Source organism: Zonotrichia leucophrys, chromosome 2, assembly GCF_028769735.1.
Source record: "Zonotrichia leucophrys gambelii isolate GWCS_2022_RI chromosome 2, RI_Zleu_2.0, whole genome shotgun sequence".
NCBI lineage: Eukaryota > Metazoa > Chordata > Aves > Passeriformes > Passerellidae > Zonotrichia > Zonotrichia leucophrys.
In genome coordinates, this window is record NC_088171.1 from 28,663,787 (window position 1) to 28,689,892 (window position 26,106).

A 26,106-nucleotide genomic window follows, 5' to 3' on the forward strand; every position below is an offset into this window, starting at 1 on the left:
GAAATCTAAGAGCCCACAATATTCTTAGAAACAGATTAGCTAAATAGCAATCAGTGTATGCATTTCTCAAGGGCTTTGTGAATCCAAATGAAAATTATGAAGTTAGAACTCAAAAGTATGAGACTAGAGTTTTTATCATAATCTGTCAGTATGTTCCTAACAGAACACATAATAAGTATGTCTGAAGAAGAAAAGAAGACACTTGGAGAAATACATCAGGCAAAAAGGCTGGCTTTTTATGACAGCTGCTTTTCATAACAGCTGTTAATTTGGTGTAGATTAAATTATGTTTACAAAACTAAAAGTAACTTCTGCTTTTTAAAGAGCAAGATAACAGATGCTTGCTGTATGGTTATGACCATGGGGTGTGATTCAGCATCACATTGCAGCCTTAAGCACAGTTGTCTTGGTGGTTTCTGTAATCTTCTTCCCTCACTACTTCTTTTAGGTGGCTTTGCTTCTCTTCTATTGGATAAAGCAGCTCACAACAGGCATATTAATTGCTTTCATAAGCAAAGTCACTGTTAAGGTATAAACAGGGCTGGAAGAGCAGGTTCTTGCATTTTTCCATTCATCACTGTACATTTTTAGTTGCTTTCCCTGGCTTTAACAACTGACTCATGTAGGTTTTCCATTCACGTTTCCTCCCACAACTAACCTCTTCTCCAGTTTCCCCCAGCTGAGAGTTAAACTATTGCTCATGCTGCAGCAGGGAGCTGCCAAACAAGTAGCTGAGCTTGAAGAACTAAAGTGATTAGGTTCTTTATTAACTTATTAGCAGCATTAAAATGTTGTTCTGTCTATAAAATATGTATCTTGGTAAGCACACATCTTAATTTTTCTGTAATTCTGTGAACCAGTTACCCAGCAGTGTAAATGCCAGCATTCTGGAAGTTGGTATAGTCTCAGTCATCAGATGGAGGAAATGCCCCCTACTTCAGTTCAAGTATTCAGAGTATGGATTTTTCTTCATACTTTATGGACTGGAAAGTTTCCCCTCACCCCACTTGTGCACAGAAAAGGAGCTGAACCAGAGATCAGGTTTAAGCTTCAGGTGGACTGGACACACATGTATCCACAAGGATTCAGTTAAGTTAGTTTCCTCCCTGATGTTATAGGAAATCCAGATGTTCTGCTGCTTGAGCTGCTGTTGTTTAGAATTAAGATTATCATGGTATTGACTCCTTAATCCACTGTGGTATATAGCAAAAGCTATTCCTAGTGCATGCTAGCAAAACAGGTTTGAGAGGAAAAATGAATGTACCAAGTGCATGACTGCTATATCTGACTTATATTTAGCCTGAAAATTTGTTCCATTTGAGTCAAATAGGACACTCCAAAGACTGGTTACAAAGACATTATTGTAATTTTACTTGCAATTTTAATTTTTTTTTAGCTCATGGTGGCCTCAGAGGTGTTCTGGCTGAATGAATTTGGAGTTTGTTTTGGATTATCAAAACTTCACATCTTTCAATGGTTCACTGTATTGCAGTTTCAACAAAGTTAGGTTTTATGGATATGTGAAATGAGAGGAATTTTTTCCTTGCCTGTGTCAAGAATTCAACAGTCAAGAAAGGAAAAAGTATAAAAAGGAAGAATTTAAGGAGAAAAATGCATTCAGCAGGCTATATTAATCTAGTTGAATCCAAACATTTTTAATACGTACATATTGTTAGTTCCTTAAAAATCCTGGATGTCAGTAAATTGACAAAAAGCACTGCATTACAGTTATTTTTGTTCAGTTATTTTCCCCACCATGTGGATGTTGTTTTCTTGATTTAGGACTTTTCTGTACTTAAAAAAAAAACAAACCAAAAACATAAACAAAAAGCTCCACACTCTTGCTTTAGGGCTCTCTGTTTTATTTCCAAAACCTTGGTGTTTGGAATACAAATACCATTGTAATATGCCACTGTTTTACAAATTCTTAGAATTAAAGGCATTAGATGTATTTCTGTTGCTTGCAGTTCATATATTTACTTTTTTCCCCACTTTATTTATATTCTGTATTGGCATTTCTTCTTTGAACATATTAAGTTTAATTACAGAACTGGACTTTTAACAAGCTAAAAGGATCTCATGCCTTATCAGAGCAGCTAATGACTGTGGAGAGTCTCAGCTGAGTGCCTGCCCATTATTCTGATAGTAGCGTGATAAGATGTGTCCAAAGCTTTGTCAATATTCATGTGTGTTCCATCTGCCTCTGGCATTACTGGGCTTTTTTTTCTGCTTCCTTCAGGAGGTGAGTACTTAGGAGTGCTGGCTCTTTAGGGGACTCCTACATCGCAGCTCTTCTCCTCCTGACCCACCCATCCTTACAAGCCTCGTCAGCCTTTCTTTCCATGTGGGCAAAGGTGGACAGGTTTAAGGTGTTTCAGGGCATCCAAACAAAGAATACAGGCATGACAGCTTGTGATGCTTTCCTTAAGTTCTTTTCCAAGGAAAATTTAAAGTTTATTTCAATATTTTAAGGTTAATGAGACTTTAACATTTCACTGTTATTTTCTACCTAAAAGAAAGTTTCACTACAAATTATTTCTAATTAGAGTTTTGAAACCTGTTAAATTTGTTTAGCTTTTTAATATCTCTTCATGTAAGAGAATGCAAATCAGCAGTTACAATAGAGGCCTGGAAATTAGTAGATATTTCAAGAGGCATACAGGTTTGAAACACTTGAATGTTTAGGACATGCTTGTCTAGAGAAAAACTTCATGGATTTAAAAAAAAAAATCAAAATTACTAGTAAAATTACAATAGTGTCTTTGTAAGCTGTCTTTGGAGTGTCCCATTTGACTCACAATGGAACAAAATTTCAGACTAAAAATAAGTCAGATATAGCAGAGTCATGCACTTACTTGGTACATTCATTTTTCCTCTCAAACCTGTTTTGCTAGCATGCACTAGGAATAGCTTTTACTATACCACAGTGGATTAAGGGGTCAATAGAATAATCTTAATTCTAAACAACAGGAGCTGCAAAAAAAGCAGCAAAACAACTGGATTTCCTACAACATCAGGAAGAAAACTAACTTAACTGAATCCTTGTGGATACATGTGTGTGCAGTCCCCCTGAAGCTTAAACAATGATCTCTGGTCTAGCTCCTCTTCTGTGTACAAGTGGAGGTGAAGGGAAACTTTCTAGTCCATAGAGTATGAAGAACTTTAAGGATTTAAGCTTCTTGGCTTTTCCTGTCATTGTCCTGGCTAAGATCCACAGAAATTACCACAAAAGATCTAGAAAAGAAAGTGTATTTTCATGTGCCTCCAGACTAAGGAGGCTGCTGTTGAATACAGAGGTGGCTATGTGTTGGAATGGAAAAAATTGGTTTTTATGTCACTTCTGAAATAAGTAATTTTTTTGTTTGTTTGTTTTTCCTTCACTTACTCTGCATGCCATTTGGGGCTGGAGCAGGAAGCAGATGTACTTTCACAGTCCCCCTCCATGCAGGGAAAAGTGCCAAGGTGCTCTTGCTCAGGGTTCCACATGAGCCATGCACAGTCATCCTGACGCACAGCCTCTGTGTAGAAGCTAAATGTTTTAATGTGCTGTAGAAACCTCATGTGACTTGCACAAGGTCACTCTGCAGGCCAGAAGCTACTTGGAGTAAGAGCAGTGAATTGTGGCACTCTGTGGGTGGGAGACCAAACTGTTTCCCCAAAATGTGCAGTTGAGGGGAGGGCTCATTCTGACCACAGTGTGCATGGCATGGACCCAGCTTGCCTTCCCAGCCTCACTCAGGAGCTCTGGGTGATCACTGTCGTTCTTTATAACATTTTTCATTATAAGGTTATATTCATTACAGTGTTACTCATTATGTTATATTTATTCAATATTACCCAATATATTATATTCATTAAAATGTTAGTTTCATTACAAAATTATTCATTATGATGTTTTCTCATCCTCAGCTGTTAATTGTCTCACCATGATAACTATATTGATATCAACATACATTAATATAGTGTATCTCTCTCAGAATGCTGTTTAAGAGGTTTAAAAAAGTAAATACTGCTAGTGCAAACTTCTGAAAATAAACTGGGCTTGGCACAGGAATTAGCAATGAATGAAGCTCTTTTATTTTGAGGGGAGTGAACACTTGAAGTCTGTTTTCATTTTAATGGAAACATTTTTTGTCAACCTGCCAATGCCAAATAAAGTTAGCAAAACAAACCTAAAAATAGTGAAGGTTTAGTACAGCTAGGAAATTCTGAAAGTAGTGAGTGAGCTGAAGCTCAATGCCATATTTTGCCCCTAGTTGAGCACTTTACATGTCTGAAAAATAAACACATGAATAACAAAATACAACCCAAAAGCTCGATGATTTGTTGGATATGGTTAGATAACTAACTGACTGTATTTCAGGTAAATCCAGATCTAAATATTAGCCTTCTCAAGAAGTGGCTTTAACTTCTAAAACTCTTCTCCTGGTTTTAAATTTTTGAAAAACCGAATCTGCCTAGAGGTTGAAATGGGTAAGTTATACCAGGAAGGCAAATTTGTAGATATTCAGCTTCTTTGCTGTGAGGCCTTAAAATTAGATACACTGAAAATGAGATGATTTGAGTTCAGAAGAGAAAATTAATTAAATCCAAGCTTCTGAAAGCTTATAGCACTGAGTGCTTAAGATATTTTAGTGATCATAGTAAGTACATTACCACATTAAATATTTTGGGACATTTTCATGGCCTGTGGCTGCTTATGTCCTTCTATTTGATTATACAGTGCACGAAGTTTAACTTTCAGGTTTTTCATAAAGAATAGTGTCTTTATTCTCTAGTGCTAAAAAGAAGCAGATTCTTATTTCTCTAGCTTTTAAAATCAATATTTTTCAAATAACCATGTGAAATGGAGCTTGTGAATCTCCAGATCAAGAATGTTTTCAGACACTGCTTGTTGATTCAAGTGATGGTTTACGCAGTAGAAGAAAACCTGGAACACGGAACATTATTTTTAAGGAAAATAATGAAGCCTGCAAATTTAAAAATCTGAAATCCATGACTGTAGATTTTTAAAGGTCCTTCTCCTTCCTTAGGTTTATGTGAAGCCTAGAGCCTGTGGACTGTAGGAGAGCTCAGTCTGGTCACTTGCTGGCTGAAGGAGACTAAACTGTGATTGTGGAGTAACTTGGGTGCAGTAGGGCCTTTAGGAGAGGCTAAGAAAAGAAAATGTGAATTTATTGTCCAAGAAGTAAAGATCTTTGTAATTTGCAGTGGCAGTTCAAGTCTCACAATATCCTTTGTGGTCAGTACAGCAAAAATACTCATTTTGTAGATGCAACTACTTGTTTGAGGTACATCACCAGTTACCAAAAAACCAAGAGAAGGCCAATGGTACAACTGAAGCTGCACTTCCAACCTCTCTGAATCAGCAATCTCCACCAATTGCCACATCAACACTGAGATAAGGCAATAGCTGCCTTGCCTCTTTCCCTGTTTCCTATGGGAAATAAAGAATTCCTGTTTCAAATAAGCTCAATTAGTGAGATATAGGCCAAGATGAGAATGATGCTGAGGAGTCTGTGTTGCGGAGTCTCCGTGAATTTGGCAGAAAAGGGCTGAGGCAGTGCCTGGCAATAACAAATGTATTAAAAAATCTTCTCAGATTGGAACGTTTTACTTTCTGCACATTCAGTTCTTCAGAAAATTGTTTCCCTAAGTTTGAACAGACATTTTGTTTTCCTGGGGAAACGTAGAAAGTTGAATTTAAGATAAGGTTCAGACCTGACACCAGCTAGGTCTCCAGATTCTGTATGCTTAGTAAACTGACAGTACTTAAACCAGAACATAGAAGCAGTTTTTTAATTTAAGCCTACAGTCAAGTTGTTAAAGGCAAGCTGAAAACCTCACAGCTTTCATTGCATAACATCTGCAAGTTGAAATGGACAGAGTTCTGTGAATCTGTAGTGTAATCCTGACAAAGCTTAAAACCTTGTCTTTGAAGAGATGCTTCTGAAGGGGGAAGAGAGGTTGGAAGGGAGCAGTGAGATCACTGAGATCTCACTGTGGGCAGGTTTTGTGTCCAAAGTGGTGAGAAGAAACTGTTGGAAGTTACTAGCTCTGTTTGGTATGCAGATGCCATGAATGTTAGCTGTCTTATAAAAATTTGCATCTGCTAGTACTGAGAAGCTGTGCTTCATCCCTCATTTGTCTCAGTCCACCCTTTCAGGTACTGTTAAAGACCATCAGTGGTCAGCAGAAATAACTTGATTTTTTTTTATTAAGTAGATTCTCATCTGAAATCTTAAGTTTTATACAGTTGTGTATGCAACATAGAACTAAGCCAAAGTAATTTATTCAGTGAGAGCTCTGATTAAAATTTGCATTGCAGATGAACACAAACCAGTTGAACTTTATGAAAACTGAAAAAGACTGTGTACCTTTATTGCTGTACTCTTTGAACTATTTGCCAGAATCATGTGAAGAATCAAATAACCTTCTTCCAGGAGAAGGTGGAGGAAGCAACCAGCCAAAATGAGTAATTTCCTTGAACTGGCTCCTTCCAGCCCAGCCTCTAGCTTCCCTGCAGCTTATGTTATGCTTTTTGTTAGTAATTTTCATCAATGAAAATGCTTCAAGTTCTGGATGAATAATAGGGATTGCCAAAACTGGGGGTCCTTGGTCTGTGTGGCTGAATCAGGTGACTTGTCTTAGGCTGGTTCTGGTGTCTCCCTTTCCTGAGAGGTGCCCTGGGAACATGCTGCATTCTGCAAGAGGTCAGCAAATAAAATCTGGATTGAAAGATCTAACTGTACTTTAGTAACACATACAATCTGGATCTTCCTTGAGATTTTGAAATGAATTTGTTTCTTGACACAGGTGAGTACCAGCACTGCTGAAATACCATAGAAGAGGAACTGACATGTATAAAATTTGTATTAACAAATTTAGGAGTTCCTGGTTTATTAATTAGCTAAAGCTCTATCTGTAATTGGGATGAAACTCAGTCAAACCAAAACTCTGACTATTCTGAGCTCTAGTGATCTCCTAGTTATGTGGAAGCTGAATTATATTGTGTAAATATCTTGCATATTACAGCATCACAGAATGAAATAGGTTGTAAAAGACCTCTGAGATCAGTGTGTACAACCTTTGACTGAACACCACCACAGCACTAATTGCCACATCCTGTCTTTTCTTAAACACCTCCAGGGGTGTGACTCCATCACCTCCCTGGGCAACCCATTCCAATGTTTATTCACACTTTCCATGAAGAAATTTCTTCTAATATCCAACTTAAATCTCTCCTGCTGCACTTCAAGACTATGTCATAGATACTACAAATATCTATGTGATTGAGCAGCTCTCTTCTAGAAAGTACTTCTGAAAGATGTAGATTCATTGATGTTCTGGAGATTTAGATCCAATAGGATAATTATTAATGAAATTAATTCCATAATTTTGCTGTGTTGAATCCTATTGCTAAAGTGTGTGTTCTTTTCATTATTTCAGGAGATCTATCAGTGGTGTGGCTCATCATGCAATAAGTACGAGAGGCTGAAGGCCACACAGGTTGCTGTTGGCATTCGGGACAATGAACGGAATGGAAGGTCGCAATTAATTACTGTGGAAGAAGGGAGTGAGCCAGAGAGCCTCATAGAGGTACTGTAATGTGCAAACTTATTGCTGACATAGCTGTGAATAAAAAGTTCTTGCACCTCAGGAACTAAATGAGATCGGGCTGATGCTAGGAAGACAGATAAACAGTATAGTAGGCCAGTCTATACCTTTTCCTTCCTTCCTTACCCAGGCAGTATTAAGTTATTTGGGCATTACAGTCTAAGATAATTAAACATTTTGGAATACTTTTGCAAGAATAAATGTTTGCTTTATTGAGTTAGCTGTACAGTGACTGAATTAACACCATGCCTCACACCAGAGCACACCATCAGCTCTGTGTGAGGAAGGAGTATCCATCTGGGACAGCACCAGACAAGGAAAGACACAGAATTACTGTGTGTAGAAAGTAAAAGAATGTGGCCAATTCCATATTGATTTGGCTGGGGGCCAAGCACACTGCTTTGCGTACTTCAGCTTCCATTTCAAGATCATATGCACCTAGCCTCTAGTAACCCCAGTAAGCCCTTCCTCATATCTTTAGGAAGTTTAACAATTTAGTTAAAATCCCCAGATTTCAGATATCACAACTGAGCTGATCAAAGTAGAGTGGAAGAAAAATTCCCAATTTATAGATTTTTCAGACCTCTAAAAGGTAACAAACACTCATGTGTTGTTACAGGTGGCCTACTAATAAAAACATTGGCACTTGGCATTTGTGTCCTAAATTAAGCTTCTTCCATTCATTCTCTAAAGAGAGGGAAGAGGCAAGCAGGGTCACAAAGCAGTACTTCAATAAAACGGAATATGTACAGCTAGGATATTGTCTTGTACTCCATACTAAGTTCAGGAAGTAAAGCTAATGGTGCATGCAGGAGTGCAATTATTTTTGTGCTGCTTTCATTCACTGTGGTCATATGCAGCATGACTAGTCACTGCCTGAGAGCAAAGCAGCTGCTGAGCCACCAGCCCGTGGCCGTGCTGGCGTGGGGACCCCTTTGGGTGGGCTGTCCATATCCTTGCAAAGACCTTTTCTCCTGTGGGTGTGTTCAGAAGTAAGGAAGGTGGCACACAGTGCAGTGGAGATTTTTGAAGAGGGAAAAAACGCAAGCAAACAATGCTTTGGTTTTTTACTTCCTTATAGAGACTTTCCACACTGGCTCTGATGTGGCACATATTTTACATGTAAAACTCTTTTGAAAAGAGCACAGATTGACAATTAGAGAGCAACCTCCTGCTCCTGATTTGAATCACAGCATTGGGTTGCATCCTGCTGCAGCTGTGGCCGGGTGGCTCTGGGACCTGCCCCTGGCCACAGCTGCTGCTGCCAGGCCCATCCTGGGCTTGCCTCTGGAGGCTCTGAATGGAGCTTCTGGTACACTCATGTGAGTGGGAGCACTGATCAGAGCAGCTCCCCTTGATCCTTGCATGGTGCAGGTGCAGAGAAGTTGGAATTTTGTGCTACCCCAGTGAGGACACGGGCCAGCTGCAGGCTGCCTCCCTGCCATCCCTCTCCATAGGCTCTGAGGGGAATGGATATGCTGCCCTTGCCCCTGCACCTCTTTGCCAGGCTTCCATTTGTGTGGCACTGTTGTTTTGTAGCAACCTTGGCACATGACTGAGAGCAGGAAAACACCAAGGTGGCATTTTGATCCTGTCGTGCACTGTTATTGTATCAGGGCATAAATTCTTTCTTCACTTGCACAGCCCTGTATGAAGAAGTTTTTGCTTTTGTTTTAGGATTCTGAATATGTAGGGCACGGAAATGGGTAGTTCAAGGCAATTAGATTAACTGCTTTTGTTGCTGCCCCTGTGATGAGCCCAGTTTGAGTGAGTGTGTCTGCAGTCAGGGTTTATTTTCAATTCTGCATCGTGCTATCCTTCCTTTTGTAAGTGCTGCTTCCATAATGGGGTCTGCAGCTCAGCTGTGGCTGTCCCACTCCACTCTGAAATGCGCTACTAATAAATCAGGAGGGTAGTTAACCTCACACACATCTAAAATTTATCAATCCTTGTTTCTGCTCAAACTGTTTCCATTTTCTGGTACTCTTTGTTTGGATTTCTCCTTTCTTCCACAAAATTGTCTCTCAACTTGCTGTTACACTTTCCCAGGCTAACTGCTGTTGAGCTAACATTGTGTTTGTTTCTTCCCTCCACATCAGGAAGGGTGGATTTTTGGCATCTCCAGCTTTCTTAGAAAAAGCTTGATTTATTTTCTAGGGAAAAGAATTACGTGCTTTAAATATTCGTTTTGTCATTCAGTATGCCACTGAAATCAGAAGATTTCCTAAAATTATCTCCTCTGACAAATGTCAGATTGAGTCCCCTTCCTGTGAGCTAGAAATCTGCTTTCATGTGGCCAAACTTGCTCATGCAATGCCAGTGGATGCTTCAGGGAGGGGCTGACATACCCACCACAAGTACCAGCAGAAAGAGCCAATTCTGATCCCATTCCTGCTCCATAAGCACAGAGTTGTGACTCCCTACAGAAAAGCAAAACTTCTGTGCCTGCACCCCACCTCAGAGGCACGACACAGGCTGGCTGAACTGACCCTGCCGCACTTCTGTCCTGCTCTGGGATTAGCAGAGGCAGCAGTGCTGTGATGAGGAGGTGTTTCCTGGCCTGCCCACTGTCCTGCTGGGGGCTGTGGTGCTGTGGGTGAGATGAACTTGTCTGATGAGGGCAGGTACTGCTCCCAGCTACCATTTTTAGCAATGGGAACTCGAATTTGCCCATGGGAGAGAACTGTCTGGAGCTGCTGCGGGACTGGATGGATTGCTGTGGCAGACCAGCAAGACACAGCTCGCTCACCCTGGGAAAGGGGCATTACTAGAAGCTGGGCGTGTGAGTAGTTTTGACAGCAACAAGCCCTTTTTCATCTGCCACCACAGGCCACACAGTGACCATCCTGAGCTTGCACTCTGGAAACACAGCAGGTCTGGGAAGCTCAGACTTGCAGTGGGTGTGCAGAGCTTCTCAGAAGATGCTTCAGGGACCACTAGAACTCTGACTGTGGAGACAAGGCAGAAGCTTTCTGTGCACATCAGAGATATTTGTTACCTGGCTTCACCGCCATGTTTGGAAGGTGAAGCCAGATAGATAAATCTGGCTTTAGGTGCCACATTTAGGTGAGGTAATGACTGGCAGGTTTAAAGAAGCAGTGTTGTATTGGGTTGCTACCTTGGAAAATTAAAAGAGAAAGAGACCACTTAGGACAAATTGCTGCTGTTGCTGTGACTGGTCACCAGTCTCAACAGAACATTAAAAAAATCACCAGATGCCAACTCTGCTCTGATTTTCACATGTAAATAGCTGAGTAGTTACCCATTCTGCTGAATCTTACACTTGAATGCTCAAACTGTGTTACAGGAATTTTTTTACCTTCATGGGACCAATCCAAAAACAGGTCATAGCAATGCATGACACAAATTGGTAGCTGCTGCCTGTGCTGACACTGATACTTATCCTTCTCACTCCTTGCAGTGGTAAGCCGAGATCTCACAGCTTTCAGTTGCCCAAGAGATCACTGAGGACTGAGAGCAGCCAAAGTAATTGGCAGCCATGCTCAGGACAGGCAATTTTCATATTCTAGTTGGAATCTCTGCTCTAATTTTGAAGAGAGGAGAAAATTGGAGAAGCTGTATTTTAAAAAGTTTCCCATAATCTCGTTATTTAATGTTGTGGAGTAATGGCAAACTAGAAAAACAAAGAATCAGAAATTAGTGTGTTTGTGAAGGTTTCTAGTCAGCCAGCAAGCTGAAGGTGCTTGCAGTAATACAGGAAGCATAGAAGCATTCAGTTCTGAGTCACTCAAGGGACATATGCAAAGCGTCCAATCCTCCATTTGTTGTGCAGTAATCCCTTGATCTGGTATGATAACTGTAGAGATAAGTAGAGGGGAGGAGAAAGTCTTAGTATATTTGTTTTCCTCTATTTGTGTAATTTGAAATATTAGACACCCTAAAATACGTTTATGTTGATCGTACTTTCTGTCCACATAGACTAATCTCCCTGTGGTTCATTTCAAGTATGTTGGGCAGCTGCAGTCTGCCGGGTATGAGAGCCAATGAAAAAGTAGGATAGACTGAGTTCTACCTAAACTAAGTGTTAAGCCTGCATCTGCCCCCTCTACTTATTATGTCATGTTCAGCTAACACTTTTCAAGATGCTTCTGTTTTCTCTGAGCCTGTCTGATTAATAGAATTTATTGTTCCCCTACACATGACTCCCTTAAAACTGCAACTCTTGGTACTGTATGATTGCTGTGGGTTTTGCTGCTGAGACGTTTTGTTGTGGTTTTGTAAAGGTTCTTGATTTTCATGATTGAAAACAATGAAACCTGTGACAGCTGAGTTTCAAAACCACAAGAAAATGAATCATCTTGTTAGTATGCATCTTTGGAATCACTCCTTTGCCTTTAAACATGAAGGTCTGCCACTTATACTTACTCAGCATTTGCAGTTGTCACGTGCCTGTTTTTGTGAACATTCTAGAGCCCGCACAACAGGTGGGTCCAAACTTCTCATAAAATACTTGTGCAAAGATTCAGCTGGTGTAAATACTGAGCAACAGGGAGAAGCTCTTCCTCCTTGCTGGGAAAGCAGCCTTCTCCTCCCTGCTCCTTCTTTAAAGCCCCTAAGCAATGATTAATTGTGAGAATTGCTGGGTGCCATTGTATCCAGTGAGGATTGGTTTTGCCTGTGGTGTGAATAAATACTACAGGTGAATGGTGTGATCATATTACAGCCAGTCACACCTTCCTACCTTTGTAGCTGGGAAGGGACTGGCAGCACTATTCAGTGCTAACTCAGCCCTGTGGATAAAATCCCAAGAGCCCAGACAATAAAGAGATTGCATTGCAAATGCAAGTTACAGAGGCTCTAGACTCTAAAGACCCAAATAATGCAAACAATGTTGAAAACACGAAGCTCCAGTAACCCTTAAATTAATTGGATAGATGTCTGCCCATATGAGTAGAAGAGCAGGAGCACTTCTTCCTTTCTTATTAAATTCAAGCCCTTAAAAATTATTTTTTACAAACCAAAGATCATTTCCAAGGACAGTATAGAGCACAGTGAGGTAGCTGGGGAAAAAGTGAGGCTTGCCTTGACATGTGGTGGGTGTGAGAGTGCCAGGACCTGTTGCTCTGAAGGAGCTGTGCAGGTTCCTGCAGTCCTTGGCCCTGGCACATGGATCTTTACATAAGGCTGGAAGAGCAGCACGTGCCCCACTGGGGAAGGTACTGCTTTGGTGCCTGCTCCTTTCCCAGAGCCAGCAGGAGCAGCATCTGTCATCACAGCTCTGCAAAAGCAAAAACTGCTCTTGCCACTCTCAACATTTGTGCTCCTTCTTGTTCCCTTGCTTTTGGTTGTATTGTGGACTCAAGTCATGCTAAGGGGAGGTTTGTTGGTTTTGTGTACAGAGGGGTGAAGGAACAGTGGGATGGATGATGCAAGAGGAGGAGGAGGGATAACTTTTTAGAATAATATTCTATTCTAACTTTTTGTGGACAACAAACTCCAGGCATTTGTTAAGGATTAAACAGTTGTTTAATTGTGTAGCTTGTACACAGTTTTAAACCAATGCTCATGAGCTCTGAATTGCATGTGACTGTCAGGGCCCAGCCTGACCTGTTCACAACCAAAAAAAATGAAAAGTAATGAAGCCTTATCTGTGGCTTTCGAAATATGTAAAGCAAAGTTGCCTGTTACCATCTAAATTGAGACAGCTGGAAAAAAATAGACATTATTCCAAGGAATTTTGTGAAATAGTTGCTAGAAATGAATTTCAGTCCCAGGGTAGAGGCAGTATTGAACAGTCATGTACAAAGGAAAATGAATGCACTGAGAGAGGGGTGAGGACAGTGGAAGTTGTACCAGACCCCAGTGCCAAGACTCAGTAACACAGGCACACAGAGCAGTCAACTGCATTTTCTTGAGAATACAAAGACTTAAGAAAGCTCATGCACACAAAGTAGCAGAACTGCTAGCTGTAGCTCCTATTAGTAGTTGCAGTGGGTACTCAAATGAACAGACAGCTTTCTCAGGCTACTTTGAAACTATGGGTCAAATTTACCCCTCAGGAACACAAATATGCTGCTTCACTGAGTGATTTTGGGCATAGGTGGGTGCCAGCAAGAATTTGTGTCCTGTCAGTTTGATCAGTTTGTTGGATACTACTCAAAATAATCCAGGGGAATAAACCTGCAGAGTAAAAATCTTACACATGACTGTGCACCTTTCATAGCAACACCTGCTCAGTGTGAGGAGTGGCAGTTTACCAAGCATTCCAGTGTTTAATTAAGCTTTATGATGGGCTGTGAAAGTGGGTACAAAGTGCAAACCCCTTGCCCTTCAGGGTGCCAGTTTCAAACTGTCCGAACCAGGAGTTCTGTGTTCTTTACAGCAATGGAACCTATCTCCTTCATTAAGGACAGTCCCTTTCCTTGATACAAATTTGCATTTAAATGACTAAATTACACCTCTCATACTCAGACAAAACTTGCATGGCCTGGATTCCAGTACAGCTTAGCTGCTTTGCACCAGCTGAGCATTTGGCCCAGCATTTTTCCCAGACCCATGTAGAAAATCAAGAGGGGTTTGGCCAGAGAATGGTAGAGGCTGGTAACGAGAATCTTCCTAAACCTTGGCAGTTGCCCATAATATTCCTGAAGCTGCAGTTTTCAGTCTTGGCTGCCTGAAGCCAGGTACTTAAATGACAGAGAACTGAATAGGAACTGCAGGTGGCAAACACATCTGTAAGCTAGGCTTATAATTAAGTCTTTAAATATGGATTTCAATGCCTGCATTAGAAATTTAATTTCAGAAAAGAAAATGTTCAGGTGTATCATTGTGTCATACTGCATGGCATAAGCTAAATTCTTTATGAAAAGCTGGTGGTTGAAAACCTAATTTCTTATGCTAGGAAAGTTGCTTCTAAACTAGGTATTCTAGGGAATTTCTAAGATCCTAATGATTTCCTGGAAGTGCTTATGATCAAATGTGTCTCATTTGCATTCTTGTGGGTGGGAAAACCACTCATCTTTGTTATGTTTCCTTCTTTAGCAGCTGTAGCTCGCAGGGCTACCACATAAATCAATTATAATCTTATAATTACATGTTAGAATATGAATAGAGTTTGTAATGGCTTTTTTCCTTTCTGTGCTATACTATCAAGAAATCTCTTGGTGAAAAAGTACTATAATTTTCACTTATTAAATGAGCATAATTAAGAGAAGGCCAAAGACAAGAGATGTTAGCACTTATCTCCACATGGGATTATTAGCTCTTATTTCCAGGTACTTCCTGGAAATTGCAACAGGGGAATTTCCTGGAGAAGACCTGAAAGGGTAGATTTCCTTTGCTGTATAAAAAGCTCTGAGATAGTCTCTTCCTGGGATCCTGCATCTCCCTAACAGAAATGCACCTTGAAGGGGTATTTTTTTTTCCTTTTTTTTTTCTGCAGGTTTGTCTCCTCCCAGCCCCTTGCAGAGCAACTGGGATCTGTGTGCAAGGCTACCTTTCAATTTTCCTTAGTGAAAGTTCTGTAGTGCAGGAAGGGCTTAGGGAGGAAGAACTTTGCAGATTGTTTTGTTGGGTTTTTTTAAAAGAGCTCTGCATGTGCACAGATTGCTGTTCCCTGTCCAGGCCATGTAAAACTGGAATAAGAATCCTCAAAGTGAATCCACAAAGTGAAGCACAGCTGTATGGAAGAAAGCATCCCATGTGCTGGGGGATCAGTTCAGTTTTTCCACCACCACAGTATGTGATGCTGAGGAAATCTGTAAATAAAATTATTGCAGGTACCACAGAACAGGCTGTTAAGGCCAGGTCTTCTGCTTACAGAACTGCTTATGACTTTGATACTGTCTGGGTTTACTTTTAGAAAGAAAAGGTAGGTAAATTAAGATTTAAATACTTCAGTAATGAGTGCTGCAGCTTCTAGCGCTGAAGAACTGTAAATCATAGCTTAACATTTTGGCTCCTTTACACAGAATTTTAGGATGTGTAGGAACTTAAAGATATAAATCAGTTAGTGAAGGGCACCTGAACTAGCAGGAGGAAATTAGTTTCAAAGAGCTAAGTAGGATATATCTCCTAGACAACCAGGTGAAAGGAACATTCTTGCTCTCTCTGTGCTAATAAATATTTAATTTTTTTCAAGCATCAGTGGAAGTCATTAGAGAATATCTGTCAAAATACTCTCTGAATTGCTTTCTTAAACATTAAAGTCCAGTCTGTGCTCTGTCTTGGACCAAAGAGTTTGGTGTCATGCCACGGAGGATGCCCTGGCATATCTGGTCTGTTTGCTGCATGGGACTGGAAATGCTGAGCTTGTGAATACAGCCAGCATTGCACTCCAAAAATATTCCCATGCCCTGAGTGGCTTTTCCCACCTTCCCCTCTCGTGGTGTAAGTGCTGAAACACCTTGCTGCAGCTCCTCTGCTCGCCCTGATGTGTCACAGCTGCTGTGCATCCCCTGGGAGCACTGATTGCCTCGCAGGGTCTCTGCCTGCCAATCATGGGCTGCTGCCTCCAGCTGAGGCTTCATGGAGTGTTTGCCACACTCCTTTGTCACTCCCATATTGGTATGGTCCAGCCACAGCCTTGGGACCAGCTGCAAAACTGGAGGCACTTAAAGAATGAAAAGCTGGGAGTGTTGTGGGTTTTGTCAGATAAATATTCTTTATGGCTGAGGCTGCCTGTTGGCGTTAGTTACTGATTTATTTCATTATTATCCAGCACATAAGCATGCACTGTCACGTAGCACATAAGATATTTTATCCACAAGGCCTTCAAACCGATCTGCAAAGCTGCAAAGGCTTCAGTGTATACCTCAATTTATGAGGTAAATAAAGCAGAAAAAATGGGCAGCTCAAGTACACGTGTGAGTGTCTGCAGGCTTTGGGTCCCATATTTAATACTACTTGTGGTATCAGAGGATGATGTTAACAAAGCAGTGAGATTAAAAATTTAGGTTGAAAGAATTAGTATAAATGCAAAAAGATGTGGAGGTGATTGACTGGATTATTTTTAATTATGCTGCAGATAGGCAGGTGCTGAACAGCTCAATTTCCTGTGTTCATTCAGCAGCAGTAATGATTAGAAAAAGACTGCTGCATTTCACAGTTACTGCCTTTCACCCTCCTAGTTTCTTTTGGCATCCTAAAAGCCAGATATTTGAAGATAATGTAGGCTGGGGATTTCCTCATTTCATGCACGCCCAGTCTTCAGATAAATAACTAGCTTAGATACTGCCAGCTGTGCAGTCCCAGCAGGACAGAAAGCAGCCTGTTTTACCTTGCAGCCAAAATATCAAAAAAAAAAAAATCAAATTTTTACTCTCAAGACTGATCTAGACACCTTTTTGTGAACATGTTATCCGTGGCCAGTTTCACAAAACAGACAATTAATGTTAGAATATTCTTATCATGTGAATAAAGACTTTATATTCAAATTGTCCCAGACAGATATGCAAAGTTGCAAATATTTTATTAAAAGCTGCCAAAGCCTAATGCTCTATTTTTAGACAGTTAAGCACAGAGCTTTGAAAAAATTACGATTTGCATTTGAAATTCCTGAGACAACAAAAACTGGCTAAAAATGAAGGCCATAATTTATGCATCAAAAGTGCCATGAGCAGCTGATGTGTTTTGCTGTTTAATATCAATCTGAAGTCCCACAGATCAGATTTAGACCTTAATGCCAGAAAGTCCTTTTGATAAATTACATGGTAAATGCCCAGAAACTAACAGCATGCCAGAACTATTTGTTAACATAAACCACCCTTTTGTCCACTTCTCAGTGCATTATGGCTGTTTCCATCTTGCTTGCAATCTGTGTTCAGGAGGATGAGAGGTTGCCTGCTCAAGGTGAGCATGTAATGAGATCTGTTGCTGGAATTGCTAGTGAGAGGCCATTTGAGGCAGAAACCCTGTGAGCAGTTCAGTGAAGGGATAACTTTTTCTTGTTGGGAGTGTAATTTTTTGTAAGACAATGAATATTTGTTCAAATTGATGGGAAGAGTTCCAGGTTACAATAACCAGTAAAATAATCCTATTTGGTTATTCATTATCTGACAAATATCAAAAGTAATTTTTGTCTGGTGCAGAATATCCTCAGCAGTGGTTGTGCTCTCTCAGAGGAGCCAGTAACCCCAAAGAATTAGAAGTTAAGCTGTGGCTGTTTACTTTAGCAGAGAAGGCCTAAAGCCACCTTTGCCTGATGATCCCCTGTGCTGGTACCAGGGTCAGCCAGGTGGGTACTAGCCTGCATCATGTTCATCCCTTCCTTTCTCTGATTTTTTTCCTGCTCAAGTACATATTTGAGAGAATACTTATTTCAGAGAGATATTCCTTGTAATATTCTTCTCTGCTTTGAAGGTTAATAAAAATCTAAACCTTTATCTACTAATCTGTTCATTCTGTGTCTGTTTTTCAGACCTGTAGTCCTGCACTGTGGCTTTATTCTCTGTCACAACCTACACGTGTACCTTGAATTTGTGGAGCAGGATATACTTTGCTTGTGTCAAAGCATACAGGAAAGTAAATGATGAGCTACTACCCTGATTCTTTTCCAAAAGTATTAAGTAATAAAATGTCATTTAGGCAGCTCTAAGCTGTGTCAATTTCTTGCTTTTCTTTCTATTGGTCTTAGCAAAGAAAGGTGGGGGTTTGAGTGGTTTTGAGATCTGATCTTCAGGATCACAACCACAACAAACCGTTCACTTTCAGACCCAGAAACCTAACCCAAAGTGTGTATATGAAGAAGAAAATCAAATATAATGCTAGTGTGCACAGGTTAAATGCTGTTCAGGTATTGTTTTCCTAGGTGGATTTTCAGCTTCACTGAACTCCTTAAACTTCTTGCTCCCATTAAATCAATATCAACTGTTTTATGATGCAGAGCTGGCTTCTCCAGTTACGAAGAAAATACTTGCCAAATTTCTTTTAATGACTTTATTTTAAATTATTTACCTTGTCACATTCTTTCAGATTAAAAACTTGTTGTCTGTATTTCTTCTGTTCTTTTTTTAAGGGTGGAGTTTCACTTCTGAGTAAAAGCGTTGGCTCAGTATTTTGCACTTATCTGAGGGGGTGCAGATACTTACAGAGAAGAGCTTGTGCACATGCAAATATGGAACAGGTTTTGCAGGCAGGATGAGCTACATTGCATTTACCACAAGTGAACTTGGGCAATTAGAGGAACTGATGTTCTGTTGGTTTGCATAATGGTAGTCTTGTACTAACCTAAGAGTGTCAACACAGAAGTCTAACAGAGCTTAAAAACCCCAACATTTCAAGATTAATGCAGACTGACTTCCTGTTATATGCCTCCAGACAAGATCTAAAGCTATGGAGTTAATGAATACTTCTGCTAAAACAATGCTAACCCCAAAGAATGAAGAAGGTGGGGCATGGATATGCTTTCAGGGCTCCTGATTACTCTTTATATTGTTGTTGCTGATAGTACGATAAACATAATAATAATGATGACTTAAAAAGTGGTTTCAATGTCTTTGTGTCCAACTGTGCATTTATGAGATTTAGGGTGGGAAGTCTGCCAGGATGGTTGGACATCTGGGGAGCAGTGTGCCTAGGTTGTCTTGTGTGTACCCAAGAGAGCATTGCTGTTTCTAGGTGTGTAGGGTGGATTTTTGGGTCTGAGTCCTTGGCATGTTTGTGAGTCAGGGTCTTACACCTCAAATCATGCAGGAGAGCCAACCTGGGGCTGTAAGTGCACTGGGCCATATGCTGTCACAGCCTGGCTGTGCAGAAAGGATTATATGAGCACAGTCCTGTGTAAATCACTGCCATAGGATTTGTGTGAAACTAAGAGTGTATGTGTATAAGTATCAGAAGACCCAGTGTCCTTCAAATGGTCTGTTGGTATAAATAATTTCATTGGGGTACCTTGCTGCAAAGCTTTGGGAGCCTATGGCTGCAGTCTCAGCTGGAGTGATTTGTTTTCTTTTTGATCCATCACATGAGAATTATCTGTAAAAAGGGAGGTGCCCCAGAGAGCCGCAACTCAGCAAGCAGGTCCTTATGTAAGGATACAACCCAGTTTCAGCATGGCAGTTAGCTGTTGTTTCAATACTGTTGTAATCTTACTGATAAAAATATTAATTTTCGTAACATGCAGACATGTGGAGCCATAGCATGGCAGTGTGCCTTAGGAGGAGTAAAGACAACTTCTCTGGAAGGCATTTCTTTGGGAAAGAGCATTATTTTGACATTTTTTCATGCTTTGTGTTTAAGTATAGAATTCTTCCTTTCATGATCTGTCTCATCCTCCAGCCTGTAAGTCAAACTGGCAACAAATACATGTTGGAAGCTGCATAAACTGTTCCTAGCAATACAGATGTGTACTGACTATATGTATTTCATACTATACCACTTCATATAGTGAGTATATATTTACATGTATGTATGCTACATGTCTTCACAATTGATGCCTTAGGTCATTTAACCTTGTATCATCTTCTGGTTTTGATACCAACATGTGCAGGCACCACCAGTGATTCAGCTCAAGGCATTTTCTGACAGCTGTGTTGGCTGCACAGCCCTCCTCACAAGTCCTGCCTTTTCTTACCTGGTGGGAGGAGAAGCACGTCATGTACTTCTTAACAAGGGTCACCACAGTGCCAGGATCTACAAGCAACTGTGACTTAAAATGCAGGGGAAGGGGATGCTCTCAAGGCTCTTCTCCATTTGTTTTTAGGCTCTTCTGAGAAAAAGAATTACAGAAATTAATAATTTGTGTTTTCTGTTTGCCTGTGCTGAAGCACAGGGCTAGAAAAGCTAGGTAGAGAAGCTGCTGTGTAATGAGTTGTGGAGGGGTTTCCCTGGAACCAGAATGTTTCCTGTCTATAACTGCACCTGCACAAAGGGGATTCTAACCCCTCTCCTTGTGGTAGTACCCATGAATTGAGATTTCCTAAGATCAGAGTTTGACAACAATTCTCTATCTACTTCAGAAAAACCTTTCTGCGTTTGGTTTTAAGACAGCAACAGGTCAGGCCAGCAATCTAACCTGTGCTGGGCCCAAATTTAAAACCCAATTTTTAAATTATATATAACTGCTTACTTTACTTGCCGCCAGAATGCAGCACCCAGACCTTGCTGTAAATAGAGAGGCTGCTTCTGTCAAGGCGCCTTCACAAACACCAACAGGCACTTTTTGCTTTGAAATATTCAGAATGACACTTGCACAGTTAAAAGGAAGAAAGGGATTTTGTGTCAACATGCATGGCTTACAAAGATGCTGCAAAATAATTGGGGTGCCACAGGTATTCTATAGGCGCAGCAAGGGAAAACACTGACTTTCACTGTGTCAGAAGCCAACATTTTTGTGGGGTTTTTTGAGTCTTTTGTTTGTTTGTTTTGGAGGTTTTTTGGGGTTTTGGTTTTTTTTTCTTTTGCTGTAAATGCCTAAATAAACAGTACTAGTGAGTGCAAACTTCTGAGTTTTCTTAACAGGATTCTTTTACCTTCTTACTGGTTACTGAAAGTCAAATGTTACAGAACCCTTGAACTTGTTCAGTGTCTGTTCAGGTAAAGATGTATGCTTGTTATTTGGCAGTTTTGTGACCCTGGCATTACAAAGACAGGGAGGGAAACATTTTTAAAAACCTGGTGCCAGTAAACTGCATATGCCCTTCTGTTCTAGCTGTTCACCAGCACAGAGGCACTGTGTTGTGGACATGGAGGCCAACTTGGCCTATAGAGCAGTAAATCTGCAGCCATGTAGTATAAATTCAGGAAATGCTGACTGAGAACTACTGAAGAGCTATGGGCAACATCTTTCTTAAACAGGACATTGCTTTCTTGTCTTCAGTGAGTTGCAGATAAAATTTTCTAGCTTAAACTGCAACAATCACATATGAAAAGGCTATTTTCATTTTATTTTATTTTACTATTTTACTGACTGTACCAGGTAAGAAAACTCCACAGATGGCAAATTTATATTAAATATTTATTCTGTACTGTTTTTCTTTGCAAATTGTTTGCAGCTGTATGCTTTATTGGGCTTCCCTGTTATCAAATATTTACAAGGCTTTTTCCCATGGCTCCACATTATATTGCACAGCATTTTATACAGATACTGCACAAGTTCACAGGAAGGCTGGCACTGCCCGTGTACTTTATGTTAATATTTAGTCTCTCAGACATATCAATTACTACCTTCACTCTGGGACATAATTTCATAGGAATTCATAATATTCTGTATGTAACCTTTGGATCTGTCCCACATATATCAGTCATTAGGGAAAGATCATCAAGAAAGGGTAACTAGGACTTAATAATGACTACCTGACCTACCATATCCTTGATGAACCTCTGTAAATTTCTTATAGTGGTAGTTGTTATAATATTGCCCATGGTGTAAAACTACCCCAGTAGTTAAAATTGATTTTCTAGTGGTAGAGCAAGGAAATGTTTTTCTCACACCATAAATTATTTTTAAGATCCTAGCTAAATTTTTGCTTTAAAATGGGATTAAGAATCTGTAACTTTAAAGATTAATGAACTCATCATATAATATTTTGTATTGCTAATTGAATTACTTTATAATTTCAGCTAATATATTTTGTTCTGTCAGTTTTAATTTTAGTATTGTTAATCATTTTAAGAGTTATGTCATTCCAAAAATTATAAGATGTGCTTGACAACAATTCAGAAATTACTGGGAAGAAAAAAGGAAGACAGACAGGTAAACATGCACATAGAATAGGATCACATACACCTTTCTGTGTGTATTTTGTAGTGTATAGACAACCAGCAAATTGACCTGAGGAAAAGACATCATGTAGGTATAAAGTTACTGGAGATCTGACACAGGTTTTAAAAATTATCTCTATGTTTGTGTTAGTTAGGAGTTTGGTTTTAGATTGTCTTATATATAAAGATGATCCCAATTATTTGATTTCTGCAACAATACATTAGTGTACAGATATTTATGCTCTAGCACCTACTCTCTCTCTGCATTGAATTTGTTATTCTCTTGTACAGGTTTTAGGGAACAAGCCAGAGCTTCCTGAGTGTGGTGATGATGATGATGAGCTGGCTGATGTCACAAACAGGAGAAGTGCTAAACTATATATGGTAAGTTGTGTATTTATTTACTTAAAATTAGGTATGCTCAACAGTAGTCATGCTTTTATTCATTCCTTCTTCATAAATGGAGTTCTGGCTTCATTTACAGAACTGCTCTTGTTTTAGTTTATTTCAGCCAATGAACAAGTTTCTCAAAGAATGTCAATCAAAATAGTCCAGGTAATTTGAGGGGGAAAAAAGGATTACATTTCTGCGTACTCAAGAAAGAAGTGAAGCATGGCCTATGAACCACGCAGTGCAGGTCAAAGAAGGATTAACTGCTCTTAAATCATCCTCTCTTCTTAATTTTAACAGGGAGACTTGTAGTAGTCATGTATGACTTAGCCACCTCTCTCCCTGCCTCTCACATGATTTTTCCACTGCCTATAGCTGTATGTGGGGTTTACAGGAAGCCTGTATGAGGTGATCATTGTTACAAAGCCACTTGTTTGTGTGTTGTGTTTAGTTCACATTAATCATTCCTTTCATGCCAAAAGTCTGGTGTGTATCTCTCTTCATATGAGGGGTTTAAGGGAACAAAAATGGAGAACAAAAGAAGGCCTGCATATATATATATATGATCAGGAGCATTGAAGTAAAACATAACTAGAGAAGAGAAAGTGAATTTTGAATCCTAAAACTCTGAAATTTCTGTGGATATCTGATAAATTAGTGTAAGCACATGGGTCCTGCTAATAGATCTCTGTTAGCTAGACTTAAATGTGTTGCAGTATAACAGTGAGTGTCAAAGGCAGGAGACAGGTCTATGGTGAGCCCTCAAAGCAGGTAAAATGATTGATTTTTACTTGTTGTGTGCAGCGGTAATTTCCTCTTTGTATTTCCATAATACAAAATGCAAGATACAATGATGTGTGTAAAATTCATATTTAATTATGAAAGGAAATAAAGACATAGAAAAGTAATTACAATAGTAATAATCTATTTTCACTAGTAATAACTGGTCTTTTCAGTTATACAGTTCTTTTCAGCTATACAGGAGTGATTTTTAAAAAGTTTTCAAGGTCTACATGAACTTAGAGTGGTGGTAGAGGTTAAAAGCAGATTCTGGAACAGGTCATACATTAGAGTTTCCAGTTAAAGAACAGCAGGTTATAAATGTAGGCAATTCACCTGTTAGTGTCAGTGTAGGACTATTTTATTATGGTTCCAAATGCTGTTGTTCAGCATGTGCATGTACCTTTGGCTTCAGTGTGAGTTGCTTGGCAGCAGGGACTATTCCAGTGAATGAGAAAAAAGGATTCATTTTAAGAAACTGCGAGGCAAGGATCCAACTCCCTAAAATTAGCACTACGTCTCCCTCTATTGGATGTAAGATGAACTGAAACAAAAAGTAATAATCATTCACCTACTTTACTTCCCAGCAGTACACAAATCTCATATGGCCAGTTATATAGGAATGGCAGCTGATTTTTATACTAATTTCAGAAGCAGAAATTAATTTGTCTATAAAGCCAGAGTTGACCTAAATTTGAAATTACTGTTTTCTTAGGTGTCAGATGCGAGTGGATCCATGAAGGTGTCCTTGGTAGCAGAGGAAAACCCCTTCTCTATGGCTATGCTTTTGTCTGAGGAGTGCTTCATTTTGGACAATGGTGCTGCCAGGAAGATCTTTGTGTGGAAAGGTGAGAGGTCTCTTGTACTGCACATGCAGAAGCTATGCAGAGATCCCTAAGGAGTTGGCACAACACCCTTGGGACATTAGCAAGAATTTAACACTGGCTGGACACTGTACCCTGCACACAGCCCTTCCCTGGTACGGGCTGTGGACAAGGATTGCTCACTTGTGTAAGGACCTCAAGACCAAGTCTTGTCTAAGGACCCTACTTTTGAAATATTTATAAGATTGGGTGATGAAATGCTTATCTAAATAACAAGTACAAAGCAAACATAAATCATTCTATGAGTTCTGTATACTGTCATCAAATCCCTATCTTCTGGGACAAAATCTGGGCACTGAACATTCCATTTGGGTAGGTCACTCCACAGAGCTGTGAAATTGAAAGGTGCATGTCCAGGGCATAAATTAAAAGCATAAGCTTGCAAATAATTTAATATCTCTTTTTTTCTTGCAAATATTTCTCTGAGGTATCATCAGTTGGTAATTGCTTTGTCTGAATGTTTCCCTGGGGAAGAATACTACTATTGTGGAATTAGGTCTTGACACCTTGTAGCTGGGTTGCTGTAGTGCTGCCCTTAAATCTTAAATCCAGCCCTTAAATCTTAAATCCAGTGCTGAGTATCTTTTTTTTTTTTTTTTGGTCTGAGGCAGCTTATTAATTATTCTTTGGCATTTTTATTTTGTTTTACCATGTGCAACTCTAAATAATTACTTGATGATTCCCAATTGTCATTCTATATGACAGCTCCTAGAAGAACCAAGCCAACAGGATTGGGCATAAAATAAATAAAATATTATTTAGGTATTCTCCCATTGCTATTGCTGGTAAAAGTAATGTGTGGAAAACCCCCATTAGGCTGTGAGTCTCACCCTTGCACGGGAGACTGCAGCTATCATCTCTGCAGGAAATCTTCAGGCCTAAGCTGAGAAGTGTGAATTACCTCGGTAATGATCTCCTTCAAAGTGGGATACAACTGAATACCTGATCAGAGCACCTGATTAGACCGTGAGGTCTTTGGAATGCAGCCCCTGCAGCCTGCTGGGACACAGACCCTGTGGACAGTGTCAGTCCCACAGAGGCTTCATCTAATACTGAGCTAGGCTGAACAAGGAGCAGTGGATAGGGAAATAGGTAAATTGCAAAGCCCAGCCAGACAAAACAAGAGTTTCTTTTACTCTTTTGCACTGCCTGAAGAAGTGGAGGCAGTTCAGCTTTATTGACCACATTGCAGCCCAGCAAGGGAAGTCAGAGAAAAGACCCAGGGTACCTTGAGCCAAGCAGATATTATTAACCAGTTTTTATTTTTGTAGAAACACTAAGTGAAACAAAATGCCCCCTTTTTCTCTCTTTCTGTTTTTTCCCTTTAAATTAACTGTTTCCAGAGCTATAAAAGTACTGTTCTGGCCATTCAACTTCACAAGGATCTTCTTGCTCTTGCTATGTCCAGCATTTGTGTTCATTCAAGACTGAGGGAAGAGCAATGTCAAAGAGAACCTGGCTTGAGGATTACTTGTTTTTAAAGGTTCTGTGTGCTTATTGCCCTTTCCCATGTACTGTTATCCTTCTGTTTTAATCAGGCAAAAATGCTAACCCTCAGGAGAGAAGAGCTGCCATGAAGAATGCTGAACAATTCATACAGCAGATGAATTATCCTGCCAACACACAGGTGCGATCTATTTGTGGAGGTGATAGCAGGAGAGCTTGAGCTCTGTTAAACACATTGTTTTTAAGTCAGCAGAAAAAAAATTTTTAATGGTTTATAAAACATAAGGGCAATATTTCACATATAATCTAGAAAAGTTTCTGTTTGAGT

General features: G+C 39.9%; 1 protein-coding gene across 1 annotated transcript in view; it reads left to right on the plus strand.

Moving 5' to 3' along the window:
* Positions 1-26,106, plus strand: part of SCIN (scinderin) — a 46,956-nt gene that overhangs the window by 10,401 nt on the left and 10,449 nt on the right. Inside the window, exons 4-7 of the mRNA XM_064704402.1 lie at positions 7,450-7,599; positions 22,570-22,662; positions 24,164-24,296; positions 25,871-25,959. Coding sequence (XP_064560472.1) covers positions 7,450-7,599; positions 22,570-22,662; positions 24,164-24,296; positions 25,871-25,959 — 465 coding nt within the window. The remainder of the gene's footprint in view (positions 1-7,449; positions 7,600-22,569; positions 22,663-24,163; positions 24,297-25,870; positions 25,960-26,106) is intronic.